General features: G+C 52.2%; 2 protein-coding genes across 2 annotated transcripts; one reads left to right on the top strand and one right to left on the bottom strand.

The window, feature by feature from the left end:
- Positions 1 to 384: 384 nt before the first annotated feature.
- On the top strand, positions 385 to 1286 carry GGS23DRAFT_545756 (uncharacterized protein). The gene has a single exon (XM_051514998.1). The coding sequence runs from the start codon at positions 514 to 516 to the stop codon at positions 1135 to 1137; it is 624 nt and encodes a 207-aa protein (XP_051377189.1). The 5' UTR covers positions 385 to 513; the 3' UTR covers positions 1138 to 1286.
- A 1125-nt stretch (positions 1287 to 2411) lies between these two features.
- Positions 2412 to 5773, bottom strand: GGS23DRAFT_32963 (uncharacterized protein). The gene is made up of 3 exons (XM_051512947.1): positions 4694 to 5773; positions 4628 to 4635; positions 2412 to 3976 (listed from the first exon to the last, which is right to left on the bottom strand). Exons 1-3 carry the CDS (start codon positions 5326 to 5328, stop codon positions 2769 to 2771), a joined length of 1851 nt encoding a protein of 616 aa, XP_051377188.1. The 5' UTR covers positions 5329 to 5773; the 3' UTR covers positions 2412 to 2768.
- Positions 5774 to 22286: the final 16513 nt, after the last annotated feature.

Here is a 22286-nt window from a genome sequence, read left to right as displayed (position 1 = left end):
CCCCGGGCGTGCGCCCGTGAGCTCGTGTACGGTACCTCGCTCCGTCGCACCGCACGCACGTCCCTGCAACGGCTCGGACAATTTTATCCACTGACCTGCCCTGGTAGGTCTCCCCTACGTAAGATTATAAAATGTACATATATGTGCACATGTAGCGCCCAGGCAGGGTCAGGTAGCTCGGGGGAGAGGCGAAGCACATGAATGGCATCGAATGCATGCATGTAGCAAGTAGGTACCTGGAGAGGTAAGAGAGGCTGGGGAGGTACCTTATTACGAGGAATGCAAGTAAGGGGTAGATATGCTAGGTACATGTAGGTAGAGAGGTAGGTTCCTGGAGATACCTACCTACCTAGGTACCTAACCTCATCGCCTCTACGTTGGTGTAGAATATAGCTTAATGGTGGCCTGTTAAGCATACCTACCGAGGTGTCTTTCAGGCCAGGTACCTACCGCATAAGGACCTATCAGTCTCAGCAAAGCTCTACAAGCCTCCGGTATGGACCTTAGGCAACGATGTACCCGACTGTAGCTTACGTACCTTGCTTATATCCAACACGCGCCCGGATGTACCTACAAGCTACATGCATATCATATATATACGCAATCCCTGCGCCCAACTCCCGGTTTGACGACTTTCGTGTTAGTGTGCCAACCACGGCCCGGCATCGCCTCTCTCCGTCACAGTTCAATAGGGTTTGCACGGACATGCGCCCTCGCTCAGAGGATGATGGCATACGCTTATCTTCCCTTCCTCTTCTTCCTCTCATTCTACGCCGGCCGTCACGGGCGGTATGTGCACATCGTACGGTGCGCTCGGGGCCAGGCTGCCGGGGAGGAGGTGGTGCGCGCTGCAGGTGTTGCGAGGGCGTCGCGGTAACGGGGATGTATGGGGGGTCGGAGCTAAAAGATCGAGACCGTAGAGCCCTAGAAGACGCAGCAAGGAATATCCAAGTCAGCGATGGAGGGAAAAGAGGGGAAGAGAATGGCAAGCACCCGAGCCATGCCGGTTCCATGTTGGCATTGGTTCGTTTGCCCGCTTGTGTACGGGTCGAACGTATGTGTGTGCGTGTACGAAATATGTGTGTCGATGAACTGCAGCCCCGGGGCTTATCGATGTGCCTTTCTGGCGATGTATAGAGGGGGGAGGGAGAGAGGTGTGTCTGACTGACGAGTGCGTCCTTCTGACGCGCCCTGTTGGTGATATGTACTGTCGTAGTGCCCGGAAATGAAACCAACGTTCCCGGTACGAGATGTTATAATATAGACCTCGATATCATATCAAATCACCGCGACGAACCTGGCAACTAAACCAGCACTGGCCTCTTACTGGCTGCCCATTGATACCAAGCCCGCCAAAATACTTGTAGCCTTCGATGAGGCACACATCGAGGAGAGATCGAGGAGACAGACGGGGGGGTCGACGGGTACGACGGCCCGAATCCTCAGAATTGGTTGAGGCGGATTATAAGCTCGCTTCTGAGTTGTCTGGACAAGACTGGATGGACTTGGAGGATGGGATCTGATCGGCCGGGTCCCGAAACAAAAATTTCTGATGGTCGCGGTAAGCAGGTTGTTGTTTCTCGTGCTTGTTTCATTTCAAAGCCTATTTCCCTTCTTGTCTCTTCAGAAATGTTTCGTTTCATTGATATATCCCTCCCAGGTTCTGCTGATTCTACCTCTTTTTCTCCCGTCATCCTCCCCCTACTTCCTCCCCACGCTCGCTCGTGTATTTGGTTAGAAAACCTACACATTTCCCTTAATTCCTCATCAGGCCTCCCATCTCCCCTTTTTTCTGTTCCCGACTTGTACATGATTCTGTTCTTCTAAGACTAACATCTTATTACCTGGCTTCGTGCCATGGAGCCCTCCCCTCCCCCTCGATTTCCTCGCCCAATACCGCTGGCCAGATACGAGACAGGAGAGACTTGAAAGCAAGAGGGAAAAAAAGGAAAAAAAAAGAAAAAAAAGGATTATACACAAAGACTGGAAAGATAACGGCGGAGCATCAAATTTGGAAGACCGCGCCGACCTATTCCAACCGACCGGCCGTGCCATTAGATATCGGGGTGCCGTCAAGCTGGACCTTTCCACCCTTGTCACCGAGCTGCTGCCCTTTGTCGAAGAAAGAGAGCGCCTCCCCGATATTTAACCAGGTATATATTACACGAAGATGCGAAATCCTCTCAGGGCGAACGAGTTCTTTTATGATTATGACGCAGCGGTCTTTACTGTTCTCGAACTGTCACCTCTCGGAGTCGCCCAAGCTACCACTCCGTAGCATAACAGAACAGTCGACGTATTTTGTCTGAAATTTCCAGCGAGCGCGAGTTGACGCATCGTACGGCGGCCTAGAACGACCAAGACGAAAGCACCAGCAAAGAGCAGTCGCAAGCTCAAGCTAAGAAAGCTCGGCCGTGGTTATTATCGCAACGTCCAGAGAAGGCCAGCCATGCCGTAAGAGGAACGGCCTCCGCGGATGAGCAGAAGCCCCCAAATTGTGGAAGGATGGTATATAAGATGGGAAGATGCAATATGTTGTTATACATGGTATCTCCTGGGTGGTTGTGAATTACGGATACGCGATGTGGGTATAGTTTACAATTCGAGTGCGGATCGGAGTGTTTGATGGTGCATTAACGTGGCTAACAGGCGTCGAAAGCAGATAACCTTGCAACGGGGAGGTGCCAGGTCGCCCAAAGACACGGTGCCGTGATAAGAGCTCAGAGGAGGTGGTAGTGAAGGCCATTTGTGACTGCTGATCGAAATAGCTACCGTCCTCGTCGTGACGGGTCGGGCTTTTCTATCAATCCTCCTATATCGACGCGACTTGTTCGGTCATCCCGCTGCCATCCCGGGGTCTCCGTCGAGGGGGCGGCCTGACCCCGGCCACGAATTGGCGGAAGCTGATACTCCCCTTGCTGCGGCGGTCTGGCAACAGATAATTCGCTTCTTGGGATCTGGTGAGACGGTCCAGCCTGGGGCTCAACCCGTCTAGAAGCAGAATATGTGGGATGGTTCGGGCTAACGCCGGGTGGGAGCCCCGAAGTGATCAGCGCCGGTGTTGGTGGTTGCCGTGGTGTGTATGCACTCTCTCGAGGCAGCATCCCGAATCGCGGGCGGCTCGGGTCGAAGGACGCCGACACTGGGGTTAGCTGGGTATAAGGTTGAGGCTGGAACGAATACGAGAATTCGCGAGTGTGGGGTGACGGCGAGGGCTGTGGGAATGGCTGGGTTGAGCGGATCAACAGCAGCACGACGAAGTATATCGAGTCCTCCTTTGCTAGTCCGATGCGGATCGGATAGGGCAATGGTTGTCCGTCTCCAGCAACAAAGGTGAAGAAGTCTTGCCGACCTAACCGAAACCTCGACATCGATTCCGGACTGAACGGCAGCGCTTGGATCACCCTCTCGGCTTCTTGCTTCCCAAAAATTGGAGGGAGATAATTCGGATCCATTCTGCCCTGCTCCTCCTGAAGCGACCTTTGGAGCCCGATGACTCTGTCACGCTCGTTTGGACTGACAATTTCAACCAATCTTCGGCCCACGATCGCCTGAGAGCCGACTGCTTCGATGAAAGGTCTCGATGCCTTGGCGATCTCTAAATCAGTCGTCAGAAACGCCACAGGTTCCGGGGCGTGGGCTGGTATGGACAGGGGCGCAGGAAACAGATTCGCGTCTGCGGCCGACCCTCGTTCGGGAAACCTAGGCGCGATAGATTCGTTCGGCTGCGACTTTAGGACTCGATAGGAGTGACTTCTTCGAAGAGGGTCTTCGTAAGGTGTGGGAGGAACGCTCATTGGCGAATAAAGGGATACTGGTCGTCGGATCGTCGGATCGGATGGATGGGGAAATCTCCCAGCGTCGAACCGCGGTTGGTTGTCGTCGCGTAACCGAGGCCGGCCACGCTTCTTGTGTTGAACGTCGACGCACGAGTCTTCTTTACCGTTGCTCATACACCGCGAACAGGGTCTTTGGGCTATTCAAACCACATTGTCAGCCTTCTATCGCGCTTCTAATGATCAGTAGGTACACGTTAAGATTGGTGCCGGTTGACATCCAGACGAAACCACAAAAGCAAAGGAGACACGCCCTCCCCAATATTGTCGGTGGCACCTGTGGAGTTAGACCAGGGTCTAGAGAGAGGGGGGGGGGGAGAGTGCCCGCCTAGGGATCTGCGGGAGATATTCCGACTAAGTTGTTTCGACTTTGCGAAAGTGCTTGGCCGTGATCGTCAAAGAGGCAGGCACTCGAATCCGTGTCTACAGCGGCCCCATTACCTAGCGTCGCTCACTCCGCAATCCGCTCCGGAAGCTCCTATAGCGCTGCTCATACAGACAGGCCTAGACGGGCGGGATCTCTCATTCCTTCCAGGTCGTGCCTCAGCTGAAGATAAAGCACACCTCAATCCCGAAGCGGTATCTCTGCTCGAACCAGAGCTCCTTTCAACTGTAGTGGTGGAAAGGGGCCGCTTATTCTTCGCACTCCGCCTCCTCAAAGTGCCTTGTGCTTGACAAGCCATACAAGACTCATAGGACTCCTATTCTCGTGGTTCCTCTGGAGAGCGGCTGCCGCCTCTGGCGCACAACCGGCAGCAGAAAAGATAGAAAAGTCGGGGTTCGATACGTACCGTCACACCTAGCAAAGGTTAGCATCCAGGAACGCGTCAAGGAGAGGATCGAAAGTTCAGCAGTACCTGAGATGCGCTCTTTTGCAGGGTACACAAGCCGAAGCTACGTGACCTTTGGTTTTCCTCTGGGACTTCGGGGAAGTATATGTCGGGTTCTCGACGCCTTGTGAATTGCTCGACATCGAATAGGGCGTCGGGTCTAGGCTGGGCCCAACCACGGGAGGAAGCGGATATTGGGGTTGGGGAATCATCGAGCCTGGCTGCGGGGGGTATGCGATTGGCCTTCCCAGCGTTTCCTCGGGGCGGTGGTATAGATACGGCCGTCGCTCCTGGCCTTCTGGGTGGAAAGGCCTAGGGCCTACGGTTGGGGGCGGTAGGGATGGTTGCGGTGGTGCTGCTGGTGCTGGTGCTCGATATTCGCCTCCGGAAATAGCTGAGCTCGAGCGATACACATCATGGCTAGCGGGCTGAAAAGCTCCCTGGCCTCGATCACCGACCTCTGGATTTGGCTTCTGCGGGAGTGGTGGTGGTGGAGACCCTGACATGGGCGGAGAGGGATACGCCCTGGTGCTGCTGAGAGCACAGTCCGTCTCTGCTCTGGCCCAGGTCAGGTCTAGAGCGAACGTCGCCAGATCGGATATGCCTCGGCGCTGGCCGAGCGGGAGATACAACTGCTCAACACGGCGAGTGAGGGTTTGCATGGATACAGGCTGAAAGAAGAATCTACGATAGGACCATCAGGTTCCTAACGTCTTTTTCTCCTTCCAAACGGGAGCCCAGCACCCTAGTCGGGAGTACGGAAATACCGTTTAGAAATAGAACCGGCGGCGCTGGCTGAAGGATTGCATGCCCAGGCTAACTCGCGAGTTCAGCTATGCCCTCGATCTCTCGGGCTTTGGATCGCCTGTGGTGGTAAGCAACTCGATTCTCCGAGTTCGCGAACGGGATAGAATCTCGAATGCCCTCGGTGTCCAGGCGAGGTGGGCTCGGGGCGTTTTCTTCTTGTTGTTCTTCGGGCTATCCTATCACGAGAAGATATACACGACCGGACCGAGACACGTCAAGAGAGGCCAGTTAGGAACAGCGATCACCCTCCCCCCCAAGGTCCTAGTCGGATGGCGAGCGTTCAGAGACAGCGTCGGACAAGCAAAATCGTCTGTGGTACTGGCTCAGTCAAGGTTAGGGAATCCAGTGACACGGCGCGCGGCGGAGCTGGTGGAAACCTGGGAGATGGGATGACGGGGAGCTGCAGTACAAGGCACACGACCTCTCTCCTTGTAGCACCGTCAGATAGCTCCTGGATCTTGGAGGCCTGGGAGGCAACGTGCCGGCGTAGCTGCGTCGGGCAGAGCTTGGTGATGCCGACTTATCGACTCAGGATGGAGAAGCTCGATTCCTTCTGGGTCTAAGTAAGGTCGCGGGAGGCTTTTGTGCGACTTTAATATTAGAGATTAGGACAATTTAGGTACGAACCGGGATAGCAGCTCTTTTGGCGCACTATACGAAAGTACAAGACCCTTCACTGCACAGGCGCCAGGTCTGCTTGGCAGCTCTTCGTCGACAGGACACTGACAATGCGCTGGCTGGCACGGGCAGGGCTGGGCGACGCTTGGGTTCCTATGACAGGGAGTGGATACGGGAAGAGAGAGGGAGAGAGGGAGAGAGAGAGAGAGAGAGAAGGCGATACATACAGCGACACTCTCAGGAAATCCCTGGAGGCATGTCGATGTGACAGGGCGAGCAGGTCGTATGTGAGAGGCTAATAATAAAGGTCGGTATGTCCTCTCGTTTACAGGTAAGGAACAGCGACGACAACAGGAACGGCTACACGTACGGTACAACAACGCATTGTACTAGTACTCGTTAATAAATGTGCTGAGAGTAAGGACGGGGATGGGTGGTAGTGCTAGATAGAGACCTGCTTGACATGGTGGCCATGATGGTGGGATCCTAGCTCTGTTCAGGGGGTCCATGGGTGCTGCGGACCTGTCAGGGTAGGGCCCTCCCCGCCCCCCGTTTCTCCCATTTGGCCTCAACGGGGAAGCATTGGCTGCTAATCATCGACCAGGGATTTTTCAAGGGTAGAAGAACGTTCTACTTAGCCTAGCTCAGCCAACAATGATCAACGAAAACCCCCCCTTTGCTCATCTGTGCCCGTCTAGCAATATCCCGCCGTACTATACACCATATTCAGTATACCGCATGCCATACAACACGACGATTTCGATATTATTCACAATACACACAGTCTCTCTCTTTCTCCTTTTCTCTCTGTGTTTCTTTCTGTCTCTCTGGTATCTGTCTCTATGTCTCTCTGTCTCTCTGTCTCTCTGTCTCTCTCTGTCTCGCGCCCTCTCTGCATTGCCTCTTTTACATCAACCCCCCACGCGCCCTCCTCCCCTCCCTCTTAGTGATCTAAGAATTCCCCGTGCGAGGGCTCCGATGTGGCACTGTCTGGGCGTTTTGAGATTGCTAAGAAATGCACTGCGGAAATAATGAGACTGACTTCCAAAACACGACTCTGTAATTGGCCAGGGTTTATCGAGATTCGAGGGACTGCGTGGGAAAGGAAGAAAGGGTTGGGTCAACAGGAGAGGGGTGGTATTATTCAACGGCTTTTAGGAGGGGCGTGCGTGTCCAATTACCGGTCGATTAACCTGCCCTGCCAGGCCGACCTCCCGCATCGCCTCCAGCCTGCCCATGCGCCTGCACCTATTGTCTGTCTCGCGAGCTACCTCCTGCCCCTCTCATAGTAAGGCTTAACCCACACGACATAATCCCGTCCCAAGCGGTCAGCAGAAGCAGAAACATAGGACGAAGAGGAGCATGTGGTGGTGTAGCTAAGCCAGGAAGGGGGGGGGGGGGAGGGTGTACCCCGGCCTAACGCAGGTGCATACACTTACTTGACTTCCACTATGGCGCAAGGAGCGCGAGCGATCCCATCGAGAAGAGACCGTTACGTCCATATGCGGAGTTGCTGCGTATGAGACGAGACGTCTGTCTACACACTCTGTTTACAGGGCGCGCGCTGAGAGAGGGGCCGCTCCTTGGAAGCGACCTGTATGGGCGGGACAGCTAGGAAAGGAGAGGGAAGGGCAAATTGTGACCGAATCGGCTCCCGGCGTTGAGTGGCTAGCTAACTATTGACTGCACGTTAAGTCTGATTGGAGGAAGAGCAATTCCAGAGGCCGAAGGTCAGGCCTCAGCTCGAGTAGAGAAATTGAGAGGCAACCTGTTACACGCGCATTGTACTGGAGAAGATGTCAACAGCGACAACGACGACGAGGACGACGGCAATAATAACAACAACAAGGACGAGATCTACACGAGATTGTAAGATTAGAGATTACCTTTTTTTTTTTGGAAGAAAAAATATAAAAAAGGCGAGTAATGACTGGTGTCCTGGCCCTTGAGTGGGACACGTCAAGCTAGTGAGTGTGGTTATTACACTGTACATAGGTATCTATGAGTAACTACATCCCAGGCTATGCACATACATATATCTGTATATACTTAATGTAGTACTCATGACTGTCTGAGGTACGCCATGTACATGAGAAACTGGCAATTTGGTTAGGTCGTAGCATATAGGAGAGGGCTGGTATCTTAGATTGGCGGTGCATAAAAGTCCCCAACCAGCAACTTTGGCTCGCTGAGAAACAATGTACGCATGTAACCCAGATAGGAAACGAAAACTTGATTGACACTGTATTGTTGGCTTAGCTTACCTGATTTCGAACATTCTCAATAGAAGTATTTGAAGTCATTGGAAGGGGGTCCGTTCGTAAATTATTTACTGTATGTCCCACTTCGGATTACGACCCGTGCGAAGATCCCGAGTTGTGATTTTTCTTTTTACTACTTCCTTAAATAGCGAATCATCCATGGCTACAAGGCGGGAGAGCTTCCATGGAGAAAGCTCCCCCCCATCCAAAAAAAAAAATCGTCAGTAATGTAGCATGGCAACATGGGTCTTAGTGATAATAAGGGAGGGTTTGTGCGGAACCGGACTTTGGAGGGATTTGGCCGCATCCTTAGTGGGCGGCAGTTTCTTAGCGGCGGCTCTAGATCATCATCACATCTAAGGTGGATGAATCTTAATTGAGGGATGTGACGAAGTTGGATTTTTGATTGTATTTCATTTCTCGTATTGTAAAGCACATTTTCCCCCCTTAGATAATTAACATGGGGAAATCTTGCAGGTGATACGTAAACCCAGCACTGGATTTCGATCATTTCTGCACGGGGTAGGTGGCGGGGGGAGGGTTGCGAGCCCAAGACAAGGGTTAGCTAAGGGAGACCGGGAGGGCTGGTCGAGTTTATGCAGCAGTACACAAAGAGGTAAAGACAGTCGTTCTAAAAGAGATGCATGTATGTACATGCGAGGCAGGTATATAGACTTGGGTACTGCCTGACACACCCCAATCTGCCCAGGTGTCTCTGCCTGTGTACTTGCCTACCATAGGTACCTGCAGAGATAATGGGTACAAGGCGCGTGCTGCGCTGCTCCGTTTGCCGTTCTTCGCCTTGCATATTCCTCTCCGTATTGTCTATTCCAACCTAAAGCAACATGTAGAGACCGCGGGGTTCCGAAGACGAGGATACGGGCGCCGGACGTGCCAATGGTGTGTCTACGTGCATGTGTAAGAGAGAGAGAGAAAGAGGAGAGGGAGAAGGGCCTTATCTGTACACATGTGGTGTGTGCTGTGGAGGCGCTGTGGCGTAGGGTAGGTGGGCCGCGGGCAGGTATACATCCACGTCTGTAGCCACCTACCTACCTATGAAGACGATACTGGTTGTCCGTCAGCCAGTATAATAGCAGCCAACCACCAACTGACTCTTGGACACAACGAGAGAGAGAGAAAAAATCTCGTTGTATCTAACCTCTGAGTTCTAGAGCCCGCCCCCTGATTACCATGACGAACATCAGAGCAGGGGTGGGAAGAGACTATCGATCATGATACATATGGTGCAATGCGAGGATCGACAGTCACATCGTCCGAGCTTTCAATGCCTTAGAATTTGGATGTCAACATCACCCTCATTTCCCCAGAGGGAGCTCAGGCGGGCAAGACAGCTAGACGCTCAAATTGCAATATCAGGCTCAGAGAGGATTCGACAGACTGGCGGTGATCAGCGTGGGGTTGTGTTGCGAGGCCACATCCACCCAGGACCAGCCCGCGATACGGATAATGCGGTGCGGTAGGCTTGATTGATGACATGTGCGTGCTAGCGTGCTAGCGCAGAACCGGGTAAGCGTGCCAACGCCGGATCCCTGAAAGGGGAACGAGCATGGGTTGCTGGGTGCTGTTGGTGCCTGGATGCCTCTCCTCGGACCCTGTACACGCCTGCCGGGCACCTACTAGGAGGCAGGTAGGTACCTAAGGTAGGTAGGTAACGTAGGTTAGATAGGTAGGTACCTAAGGCAAGTATGTATGTAGGTGTATCTGTAGGAGCTTTAATCCTGCGGCTAATCGTAAATGAGGCTGGTCTTTTTTTATATCCCTCCCGTCTTCTTCTTCGCCTTCTCCATCCCCCTCCGGAGTCTTCTCCAGACTTGTCGACGGCATCGGGGCGTTGCGCTTCCCACCCAACCAGGACGGCGAAGAAGACATACATGCTGTGCACTCACACTCTCTCGCGCGCACGCGCACACAGAGCATGCCCACCCTTGCACCCCCAGCACCCAACCGCCACTTCGCAGCAGGTAGGGATATACATAATCAATACATCTTTACCACCTACATCCATACACCTCCATGTCAGTCCACAGTTACCAAATGTAACGGTGCCATCCCGCCAATAATGCCTAGATAATTATTGCGGTAGTTTCCTGCCTACCATGTAACGCACAACACATGGCAACTATTATGTAGATTGATGCGCACTCGTCTGTCTATGTACTACCTACCTACCTACCTATGTTCTCTGCCGGGGGACGGATTCGCGTCGGCTGCGTGCAGCTGTTGCGTGAGGTTCTCTACCTTCGGGTTCCTATTGCAGAACACCTGCCTCGTCGTCTCTTGCTCCGCTTATCGCGCATCTACGTGCAATTGGACGCAGGCATGAATCGACAATGCGCAGATGTAGATGTAGATGAGGTTAGCTGCCTCATGCAGCTAGGTGTAGGGCTACCGATGGAGCAGACGAAATGGAATCGGCCGGTCTGCTGTGGCTGGAATGCGGCTGCTTTAGGGACCGGGCGTGCCATGTGGTCATACAACGGTCGCATTTATTTGTGGCTTGCCGTCGTAGCGAGGAACTCGTCGACGCTCTCTCTGCACCCCTCCCTCAGCTCGACCGTCATCAATCCGGAAGATTCTCCCTGGAACGTTGCCCGCCTGCTTGATTATTTTCCCACCCGACCAACTCACCCCTCCGCTCTAATCGGAAAGGGTTGCGGCCAGGAACGGACGCTCCCCTCTTATTAATTATTACCATCATTAATGCGCCCATCAAATACAGTTGCACTCTGATGCCGCGCCCGTCCCTCGGGCGCCAGGTTGATCATGCATCAACCCGGAACCGAAATCTGATCTACGTTTTTGGACTTTTACTAGCTTAACCTCAGGCTCTGTGGAGGAACGTCAGTGCGCGCTATATGCGATGCCTACCTTCCTGGTATACACACGATACATGGGTTCGTACGCACCTATAAACCCATGCCGATATTCTCCATCCTATAGGTATGGAAAGCTTCTCCAGCACGACACCGTCAGCCCGACGCCGTCCGCCCGACAATGTATACGGTCTACTCGTGCTCTGCTCTGCTATACTCGACCCGGGCCAGTCAGCCAACAAATGAACCCACGCACCGATCTGGGCATGTGCATGTGTATATCAAATACATGCATACCTAGTGCATTCGAGTGCAGCCCAACATCCCACCTTCGTAAGTTATATGTATGTAGGTTTACCTCGGTACCTCACTAAGGGATTAAATCCCCCGGACGATCCACGCTAAAGCGGTGGCCCGTCTTCCTACCGACGTATGTATAGGCGCCCGCCGATCTCTCCTACGTGCTCTTCTTCCTCAGCGTCCGCCGCCCAATTCTATAGGCGATCGTCTCAGATGTGAATGAAGCGCCGAGATGCTGCGTCGACTGTCTACTCGGGGAGGGGGGTATGGCGTTTCCTAGAGGCGTCTGTGGCACTCCGATACAGATCCTCATTAGTCCGTTACATAGCTCAGACATGTCGTGGGCTTTTAAGGCGGCTGGGAAAAGGAGAGCGAAAGATTCTCTCCCCGAATTAATATCACGACACCCCTCCCTTCCCGAGACGCACCACTAGACCCCACTACATAGACAGTAGGAGCTAGCGCTCCCTCAATCTGGACCGAGATCTACGAGGCGCTCGGCTGCCATGTAGTATCTTCCGAATCCAATAGTGAATGGGACGTCCTCGCTCGGAGCCCACCGCAGGAAAGCGGGCCACTCGCCTTTTTCCTCTCTTGTCTGGAAATCCGCGACTGACCAGGCCACGGCCAATTAGCCTGCTCAGCTTGGATGATGAGTTTGTGATTCGGCGCCTGCTTGGACGCGCCGGACCTGCTGCTGTGTGAGTAAAGAGTATTTTGCGTGTGTCTGTGTGCGTGTGTGTGTGTGTGTGCGCACGCATCTCACAGCAGATGAAGGGACGGGACGAATTACGGCCTGTGATGCCGGGAAACGCGCACAGTCCATGAGACGAGCTTAAAAATAGGCTTCATCTCGCCCTTCGGGCCGCTCGCAATTACAGTCGTCCAAAACGACTGATCGTTATAGCGCCCAATGTCAGGGCGACGTTGTGTGTCTCTCGAACACACACCACACACACACACATATACACACATATACATACATACATGCATACCTCTACTTTGTACCTACGTATGAATATGTACGTACACCGCAAATTTTCACCCGAGATCAGCTGGGCTTAAGATTACTACCATGATCTCCACATGGGATGGGACCCTGATGCATGATGCGTCCCGGCATGTGCAGAAGCCTCTCCCAACATTGACAAGCTCTCCTTGTCTCTCGCTACCCGACGCCATCATGTCTTGGGTGGCCGTGGATCATCAAACCTTGAGAACTGGCTGTGGTACGACGGCAATGGCGCGGACGGCTTACTAGTTGCAAGGTGTGACTGATTAGTACAAAGTGGAATTAGGAGTGTGAGGCCAACTCTCGCGCAAAGCATGCATATACTTGATATAGGGTGGCAAGCATATATATATATATATATATAATAGTATAATAGCAGATTGTACACAGACTAGGCTGTGAAGAAGCTTTCAAGATCTAGGCCATAGCTTCAGAGTTTTTATTTTTATTTTTATTATTTTCGTAAATTATTTCCACATCTAAAAACGTGCATTTCTCTCATGTTCTCTACATCTAGTTATTATAATAATAAATCATATAAAATAATATAAAATTGCGTCTATTACTAATAAATTATATACTAAATATTCTCGTAATCTACTCAAGCTACTAAAAAGTGGTACTTGATAAAATATATAAAAGTATTTAAAGTATGTTAAGTTAATATAGAATACATTGCCTAGTTTCTTATAATTAATATATGTAAAAGTACTTGCCTAAAGGTACCTTATATAGAAACTAAGATTTCTAAGATATGCGTATCAATATAGATACTAAGTATAATAACTAAAATAATCTAAACTAAATTACTACTAAGAAAATAAATATAGATTACTAGATACATAAAGAGCTTACTTATAATAAGTACTTTAAATTATTTTATATAAATAAATATTAATTATATAGTATATTTTATAAACTTAAACTTTATAATACTTTAATATATATATAATAAAATATAAATAAATAAATACTAAGAATGAGCAGTATTATATATTATTTAAAAAAAAACTATAAATTAAATAACGAATGCACTTTGAAAATAACATTAACCAAAGTAAAGCTTGTGTATAATAAAGAGAAGCAGCGTTCATATACCACTCTGCCAACAACCGGGCCAGGGCGCCGATTAACAGGAAACAGCTAAAGGCGTCCCATGTGAATGTGAACTATAGATAGTTAATTCCATTGCCTTCTTTCTCTTCCACTTACCTACTCATACGTGCAAGTCTTCCCCCGAACAAGGGAATCCCTCCCACAGATCTCGCGGGACAGGCGTCGAGGCTCTTGGTCGCCAAGGTCGTCAACCGAGATTCCCTGCATATACCTATGGGTACATACGTATTTCCCTGCCCTTGCCCATTATTACAATAGCTCGCTCGCGCTTGGAATACGTATATATGTATGTATGTATGACCGCGGCGTCGAGGCCATCCTCAAGGGTGCCTTATCATGTTCTACATGAAGGTAGATGCACACCTATATATATGCCTATATATGCCTATATATTTGAATTTATAGATTACTGACGTAAGTCGGTGCCTTCTGCCGACAAGTAAGCGGAACGAACCTCCGGCGATAATTCCCTCGATTGGGCACGCCTTCAAGCACCAGATTAGGATTCATTCAAAGTCGTGACGCGATGTAATATGCTTCTGGTCACCCATCGGCTCCTCTCTAGGCTTTGTGTCCAGCGTTACTGGGTGGCCCTCGTTCGACGCTAATACCGATCTCCCATCGCTAGATTGCCGTTTTGGCTAAGCACTGTCGCGGACAATTCAATAAAACGTGTTATGGGTATCCTTTGGCGGTCAAGGACGGACCACCCAAGCGGCCTCCCCCCCTCCCCCTCCCCCTCCCCTGTGGATATGCCCAGGCAAGAGAATTACTTCTCATATCCGCGTCTCTCGCTCCGGGGACCCTCGGACGTTCTCGAGGATCCTCCAAGGGGCCGATATGCACGTACAGTGGATGTACGTACCGTATTAGGCCACGATGTAATAAGCCCACGCTACTCCTCCGTTATAGCGCCCGACCCCACACTACCCGATGAGGATGACAATTCAACGTGTTGCTTCTCGAACGAGGGGACCCTCTCTAATATCATCAGGTTTATACCTAGTCATGAGAACCAGCAGGGCACCGGTCAACCCCCCCCGCCCTCTTCCCACCCCAAAAGAACACGGGAAACAGTCACACTTCTACTAGCTCCCCTCTTACGAAGATGGGTAAGCTGTGGATGGCCTCTCTGTTTATCTACTCATGCGGTTGGCTGGGTGTCGCGTAACCACCCTGTGTATACACACCCTGGTGGTGCCTGTGCCCGTTGTGTGTACATGTATACCAAGCCAATCCTGGTTGTCGGTGGAGTGGGACAGGCACAGATCATCGTGATTCCGACTTGGTATGTACGTGTGTGCACACATGGGGAATACTAAGTCGAGTCTTGATCAAGTGCAACACTACTCTCATCGCCCAGACTCGCGAAATGTGTATGAGTACTATTGCTGGTTGGTCGGCCGGCACGCAGAGTACATCATATCGTGGTATTGTTATTTATTTATTTTTAAAAATAGTCATTATTCGGGCTACCACCCCTTCAACTTTTCCCGTCTACCCCCCTCCCCCGCCCTACAAAAGTAGGCATGCAGGTAGGGCCTTGGTGTGTGTGTGTGTGTTTTTTTTTTAAGGGAGAGGGGGGGAGAGGGAGGGGGGGGGGGGGGGGCGGGAGGCAAGTAAGCGGGGGTTTCTGTTTAGACTGCGTCCCTTTCACATCTGAGCCGAGGCAACTATACCAGCTGTACTCGTATCGTGATGCCCCCATGTCTCATTCCCCCATGAACCCTCGTGCCCCGGACCGGATGCTGCCTAGCGACTTGCATTGTGCGTACGCGTAGGCGCCTTACATGGCTAGGCTGGGTGCGCGTACGCAGGCCTAGGTAGGTTGGCTGGCTAACATACAGGACCACGATCAAAGAAAGTGGTATTACTACGACGTAGAGCCCGTGGCGAGGCGACGATTCCGGGACAGATCCGAACATCCTCGCGTCCATTTGATAATACAAATAGGATCCCGCCGAAAAATCAGTAGTTCATCTCGCCTAGTCGGGATATTTTCATGCGCCTGGATCAAAATGTGGTCCTTGGACAATTCTGTCGCACGCGATCAATCCGTAATTATGAGATTCATGCGTAAAATGCCGCCGGACAAATAAGCCAACCAGACGGAGAATTTCCTCAGCAGGGACCAATTTCACCTGTCATGGCCCCTTGAAATCTAAACCTTGACCTTCCCCGACCGGCCATCGTGCGAGGCCAGACCCGCGACTCTCTCGCCCTCTCCTTAGCGGAAATTGCCATGAGCCTCAAGACGTCTTCGCGCTACGAGGGGAGTCGCGGGATCGCTCGAGAGGAGAGCGCTGCGTGTGTACATACATGTGTGTGGGTGGCGGGCACGACATCGCCGTGAAAGCATCGGGCCTCTTCGCACCGAGGAACCCATCCTTGGTAAGGGGAGGCGCCACTGTTACCAATGAGCCGGGTATCCTCTACGTGATGTACGTATGTGAGTAGGTATGCAATGTAGGTACTCACATGTAGGCAATGTTGGGTATGTGTATGTCGGCAGGATAAGAAAGGGGGTGAGGGGGGGGGGGGGTCAGGAGAGAGGGGACCCCTTCCTGGGACATCCGGGGCGGCCCTTCGATTCTATTTGGGGCCAAGGAGATCGGCAACGCAACGTTAGGACTAACCTCCGCCGGTGAATTAATATACGAGCTAAAGACTAGGGTTGAGTGGACATATTGACTTGGGCCGAGCAATTTGAAGGGACCTTACGTACTTGCACACACCCGTACCAGGAATCGGCTCCTTACTTACATACAGCTTACCGCGAAGGGGTCTCTTCTCCGTGCCGCCAAACTGGCTGGAGAACCCACAGCAGCTTTTGGTTGGGCTGGAACACGAGGCGGCTGTCAAGCGCGTCCCGTCGTCCCATGACTCGCTGCTTCGTGGCTCCATACTCCCAAGTTCGGATACCGTTGAGATCCTCGTGAGCGAATTTTCAGAACCGCAGAACCCTCCGACTACCCAACGCCGGCGTCGAGGGCTCTAGGTGTGTGTCGGCTGAGTTAGAGCAGCCTTCTATATGGTGGGGGCCGCGTTTCAATTTGCCTTCTTCCCTCCTTTCCTTCTTCCGGCACGCCTCGATGGAGAGGAAAGGGGAAGAGAGCGAGAGCAGTCGTATCAGGAATGTCTTCACGCGTACCTAACAATGCCCCCCCAAAAGGAGTTACTACTAAATTCGTGGCTGACCCGGCCGAGGATAGCTAGGTAGTTTTTGGTTCTCGCTCACCTCAGCTAAGAGACCACAACCAGTACTTAATCTACGTATTGTGACATCGCGTGCTGGAATCAACCTTAGCCCCCATCCCCAGCTCTATATCGCTAGTTCCCTTGTCTATAGTAGGAGCGCACCGCCCTCGGAGCCTCGCCGAACTCCCCACACTCTCTGGGAAGCCCATTCCCAAACGTATGGTTACCCGTCCTCCTCTAGCGGATAATAGCTTAGCACGATCGGTTCACCGTGGTCTCATGTGTGTGCAGCGTTACATTCGGCGTCCATTGAACCTAGCAACTCGTCGAACCCTGAAACATATTAAAGGAGCAGCGCCGAACCACGTTTTATTCCAGGACATTTTCCATCTTGTCTCACTTTTTCTCTCCTCTTCCCCCCCCCCCCCGAATTTCAAGGCTTGATGTTGCCGCCGGCTCTCCCGCACCAGAATCTTGCAACGAGGCACTGGCTAGGCGCCCTACTACTCATACTACCTACTCTCAAGGAGCCACATTCGCCCATGCGGAGCCGCCGGTCGTACTTTAGTAGCGACTCACTTTTGGCATACAGCCTAGCCGAACTCGCCGAGGCAGCAAAGGCTAGCATGATGGTTCCGAGCCTGCCTCCCGGGGGTTAGGGGGCGGTGTGGCTTCCCGTCCTCGCTCCAGGACTAGGACCATACCTGCGAAGTCAGCTCTCAGATATTATTCAGAGAATGGCTTGTGCCCTTCTTCCACCCCCTTCGTCGCCTAGAGGTTAACAGTGCTAATAGCTCTAGCACCGCAAGGTATTGGCACAGCGGACGGAGTCATGATGCACGCCTAGGACAAAATCAAGACATGCCATCATATATGCAAAACACACAAATGCTCGCACCTGACATGCACATAACGACTAGCGCGCCTCTTGCGTCTGAAGTTTGCGCCGACGAGACTTTGCAATCCCATCACGCTGTGTGTAGGTAAGCAGTCAATATTAGTGTACAGACGGAGCTAGACCGGCCTCTGGTTGGTTCTAGCTTAGTCGTGTACCCAGACCCGCCAGCTTGGTCAGAATATGTGTATACACACTATGCAGTATGTAGTCGGGATCAAGATGCGCTACCTAGCAGAAAGGGAGGGAGGGAAAGAAAAAAAACATGGCATAACCCGCAGCGAGCATTGGTTCCAACCATCGCCAGTCGACGACCCCTGCAGGAGCCCACATTTGGACCCGGCTGGCCGCAAGCGAATGCACGAGTTGACCGATCCGGCATCTTGGGACCGCCCACCCGGGTCACAGTATACGGGATCGTACTGTCCAGATCAGCAGTGGATTAGCAGCATGGAGCGGTTCTTCATCACTAGGCCATGTTAGCCTCGTTTTCCCATGCCGCTAGGAGCTTAGATGCAATACAAAGACTCGCCCTCGTAGTTAGACTTGTCACTAGCGAGGAGGCATGTGAGCACCTGAAACGGGTCTGTCTGCGATGGGGCTCCCGTCTTCTGGCGAGTCAGCTACACTCTGTACGTATACATGTGTATAGCGGGATATGCGGTATCAGGGGACGCTAATATTCTGGCTGCGACGGCCCACGAAGCCCAGAATGGAGTCGCCCCCCTCTAAGCTTACTATTAACTACGTCCTAAGCTTAGGTTGGCGGGGACCTACATCCCGTTGTTCGCCTGAACATGCCCTTCCCTGTCGAACATCGACTCCCCTAGTTCCAGGATCCGTAAACAGCAGCAAGAGGCAGCAACGACGATAAGCAGTCTGCTTACAGCAACCGGACTAGCAACATCAGAAAAGAACAGCATGGCCCATGTACCGGCTCTCGTTTCTCTGACGAAGTCGCGTCATATACCTACAAGTAGATTAGAAACAATAGGGAGAAGACACACCGCCTTTGCTATTAGTAAACATGCGATCCTTAGGTCTCGAGACTGGTAGTAAAGACATAGAAGACTTGTCTATCCGTGGCACCATTCACCACAGCTTCGTTCGGGGGAGAGGGAGTTTATAGTAGCGTTACTAAACAAGGCGGGGCGAAGCGTAAGAGTAAAGCGATAGCCCTCCCATCCACGCTTCCATATCCAGCCCATCGGTTTTGCAACTGGCCGAGGAATTCGGGACTTAGAATCTGCGGATCGGCAGCTCATAGCAGCTGCTCAAAGTATTAAATGATACCTACTAAGGTCGAGTACGTAGCCCGACCAGAAGAGGGTTTCCGGGAACAGCATGGGTGTGTCTATAAGGTCACAAATATGTTGGCCACCCGTTCGCCATTACTGATATACCTTTAGTTGGGCTGGGCGCTTCTAGATAGGTAGGTGTCCATAAAGGTGTACGGGCATAGGTATAGAGATTCTACCCCGAGGAACATGTACGGAGAATAGGGAGAAACCTCTCTTGCCCCTCCACCCCCCCAAAAGAAACCGAGCATTTCGGAATACAAATAAACCAGTCTCTCTCTCTCTGTATGTGTGTGTGTGTGTGTGTGTGTGTGCTGTATTCCCAATGCCGCCCAGTTGGTTATTGCTGAGCATCTAGCAAGTACGGAGCAAGGTTTATGTAGTCTTGATATCCAGAGAGACAGCTGTAGCAAGCCTCACCGGCACAACCCACTTACTGGCACCTCAGCTACTAACCCAGGTTATTGTGGTTGCTGTTAACCTCGTAGAATTCCGGAGATACCAATACACACATATGCATGTATACGCTCGATTATTACATGCTTATGACGTACGAGGGCCTCCGGGAACCCACATTTTATTAGGTGGTGAGGAAAGGGGAACATAAAAAAGATGTTAATTATTTATATTCTCGTCAAGGTTGGCGGATGTGGGCGCGGGCCTTCGAAAGTTTCCCACTCCTGATACTGAAGACCTCCTGCCTATCCACAACAGAGTGGCAAACTATGTCAGATGAATGATGTTCGAGTATTATCTCACCCTCTCTTTTGTACCGGGCGCTTAGAAACACCTGTATCGATCGCGCAGCAATACGATGGAGCCTCTCACCGGCTGTCGGTGGAGCCAACCCAAGACCCAAAGCACCGGTATCGAGCGGGCGGGTAAAACAAGCAAGCAACAGTCGCCAAAAACTAGTGGTAGATCGACAGAGCTCCTCTGACCGGCTGGGTAGATGAATAGGTGGGTGAACGAGTTGGGCAGAGGGCAATGGACTGGGAGGTCCCAGGGCCTGCAAGCGCCCGCCAGCCTCCAGCTTTGCGACTTCTAGTCCCGGGTTTTGCCTTCTGGGCCAGAGTCCTAGTAGGGAGCGGACCTGACGATCGGAGAACAAGGGTGAGGCAAACCTTTTTTGTCTCACGGTGTGGCCGTGTAAGGGGGCGAGACAGAGACAGATAAATAGGGAGAGATGATGCGAGAATGTGAGAGGGTGAGATATCGGGACGGCGGGACGGCACACCTCGGGGGAAACGGGCATAGGAGATTTTAGCAACACGTACGGAGCGTGTTAATTGCAATCGCTAAGATGGATCACCGGCGTCTTCGGCCCCCCCTTACTATGCACACATCTTCCCTCTCTTTCCGCATTCCTACGCCCTGGGGACGCAGGCGCGGCAGAGCCAAGAAAGCGGAGAGAGGCGATTAGGAGAGAGGGACAGAGAGAGTCAACACCACATCCGGAACCCCCTCCTACCTAGATACATAAGGTAAGCTCAGGCCGGATGAACAACCGTCCCTAGCCCCTGGCACTAGGGAAAGGGATTGATTTAACAAAGTCCTGTTCTCCTCTCGATTTCAACCTGAAACGGACCGCCGTGGGCGTACACACATAGATTTGCAACACACGTACATACACGCATGCACAGTAGATCACACATGCGTACCCTAACGTATGTACACACGCACATTATTACGGATCGCGCGTCAGTGTTCGACTTAGCCGGTATGACATTGTATACTCAGCTAGCCTCTTCGGGGCAGAGAGCTCTGTTTGTGTTCGTGATGGGACTGGGGATGAACTTCCCCGGGCCCCATACTACACGGACATGGGCGTAGTTCGACGATCGAAAAAAAAATCATTTTCCCGCCGGGTTTTCTGTTTCGTTCCTTTCCGCCCCCCTTCCCCATCCCCTCCCCTTTCTTTTCTTCTTTTCAATAGAGGGTGGCGTTGGCATTCGATCCCTGATCTTGCCGAGTACCATCATCTCGGCGCGTAAGCAGTCAGTATATGCCTTTCTTCTATCCGACTCTACAAAGGCGCCTACATCGCTAGTGGCCATCGGGCTGCGAACCTATGCATGTACATACGTAATATGCCCTGCCGCCCAGGGTTCTGCTGCTTCGTGGGCCTCGGCCCTTGTCGCTGTCCTCATTGTCTCCCCCCTTTACGGCCGTTGGAAGCCTGTCAGCTTGTACGCGGGCGCGCACCAACGACGCGGGTTCGAGAAGTACGGGACAGGCAAGTGGACGGGAGCTTGCTTGCCTGGGGTCGGAAATTTTCTGCTCCTCTCTTGGTTCTCCTTGTGATTTGCCGGTAGGAGAAAAGACCTAGGCGAGTTGTCTCGGGGCGAGACCTGACGTGTCATGACAATCCTCGGACAGCGAATGCGTCTACATGTGATCCTAGCCTCGGTGACAAAGTCGTTCTTCGCTGGCTGTCCTGTCGTCTGTAGCGACGCATACCGAAGAAGGATTTCGGTGCCTTGCGGCATGGCCTCTCTTTGTCACCGTTTATTTGGATCGTACAAATGCCCAAGCCTCCGCCAGGGCAGAAGGTTTGGGCTGGCGAGATTGCAGGTATGACTCGACCGGACGTCGTGCGGTAGCTCATTTCTTGTCCCAGGGCCACACGAGAGAGCCACCTCGAGACATGCAAGTCTTACCGAGAGGTCCGTCTGGTCGAGCGTCTGCCAGTCCGCCTCCGCGTTTATCTTCCGACGGGGGCGACATATATATACCTACACCTTCCCTGACTTTCCCTGTTTTGCGAGAGGCCTGCAAGTATCCGACTTACCACCTCCGCGGTGCGCCACGTCGCAGTGGTGCCAGGACCATGCCCATGGAAGCAGAGACTGGAGTGAACGCTGACGAGGCTAAGTTTCTGGGTGGACGATATGGTAGCACCGAGTATCTTGTCTCACACGGACATATAGCCCAATGGACACCAGCCATGGGGTACAGGACGTCGAGAATGTTTGTAGCAAGCGACGTGCTCGCTTCTTCCAGCCAAGGGGCTATGCCGTGCGAGATTGTACAACGATCTGGGGCCCTGGGGGAAGAGGAGGGGAGGGGAAGAGGGCAGTTTGCGGTGGAGGACGGCAGGAAACGTTTTGCGGTGTCAGTTGTACCTAATTGTCTATCGCAAAATAGCGTCAGATGTGCCAGCGTCCAGCTGGGTACGATCGTGGCAAAGTGATAAATAGTACGAGAATCCACACCGAGGAGCAATCTGCCTTTAATGAAGGGGGACGGTCCCAGCGTCGTGGAACTTTGCAACTCTGCAG

This window comes from Durotheca rogersii (genome assembly GCF_024521655.1).
Source record: "Durotheca rogersii strain YMJ 92031201 chromosome Unknown GGS23scaffold_1, whole genome shotgun sequence".
NCBI lineage: Eukaryota > Fungi > Ascomycota > Sordariomycetes > Xylariales > Xylariaceae > Durotheca > Durotheca rogersii.
The sequence above is the reverse complement of the archived record's forward strand: the minus strand, read 5'-3'. Positions and strand labels throughout refer to the sequence as shown.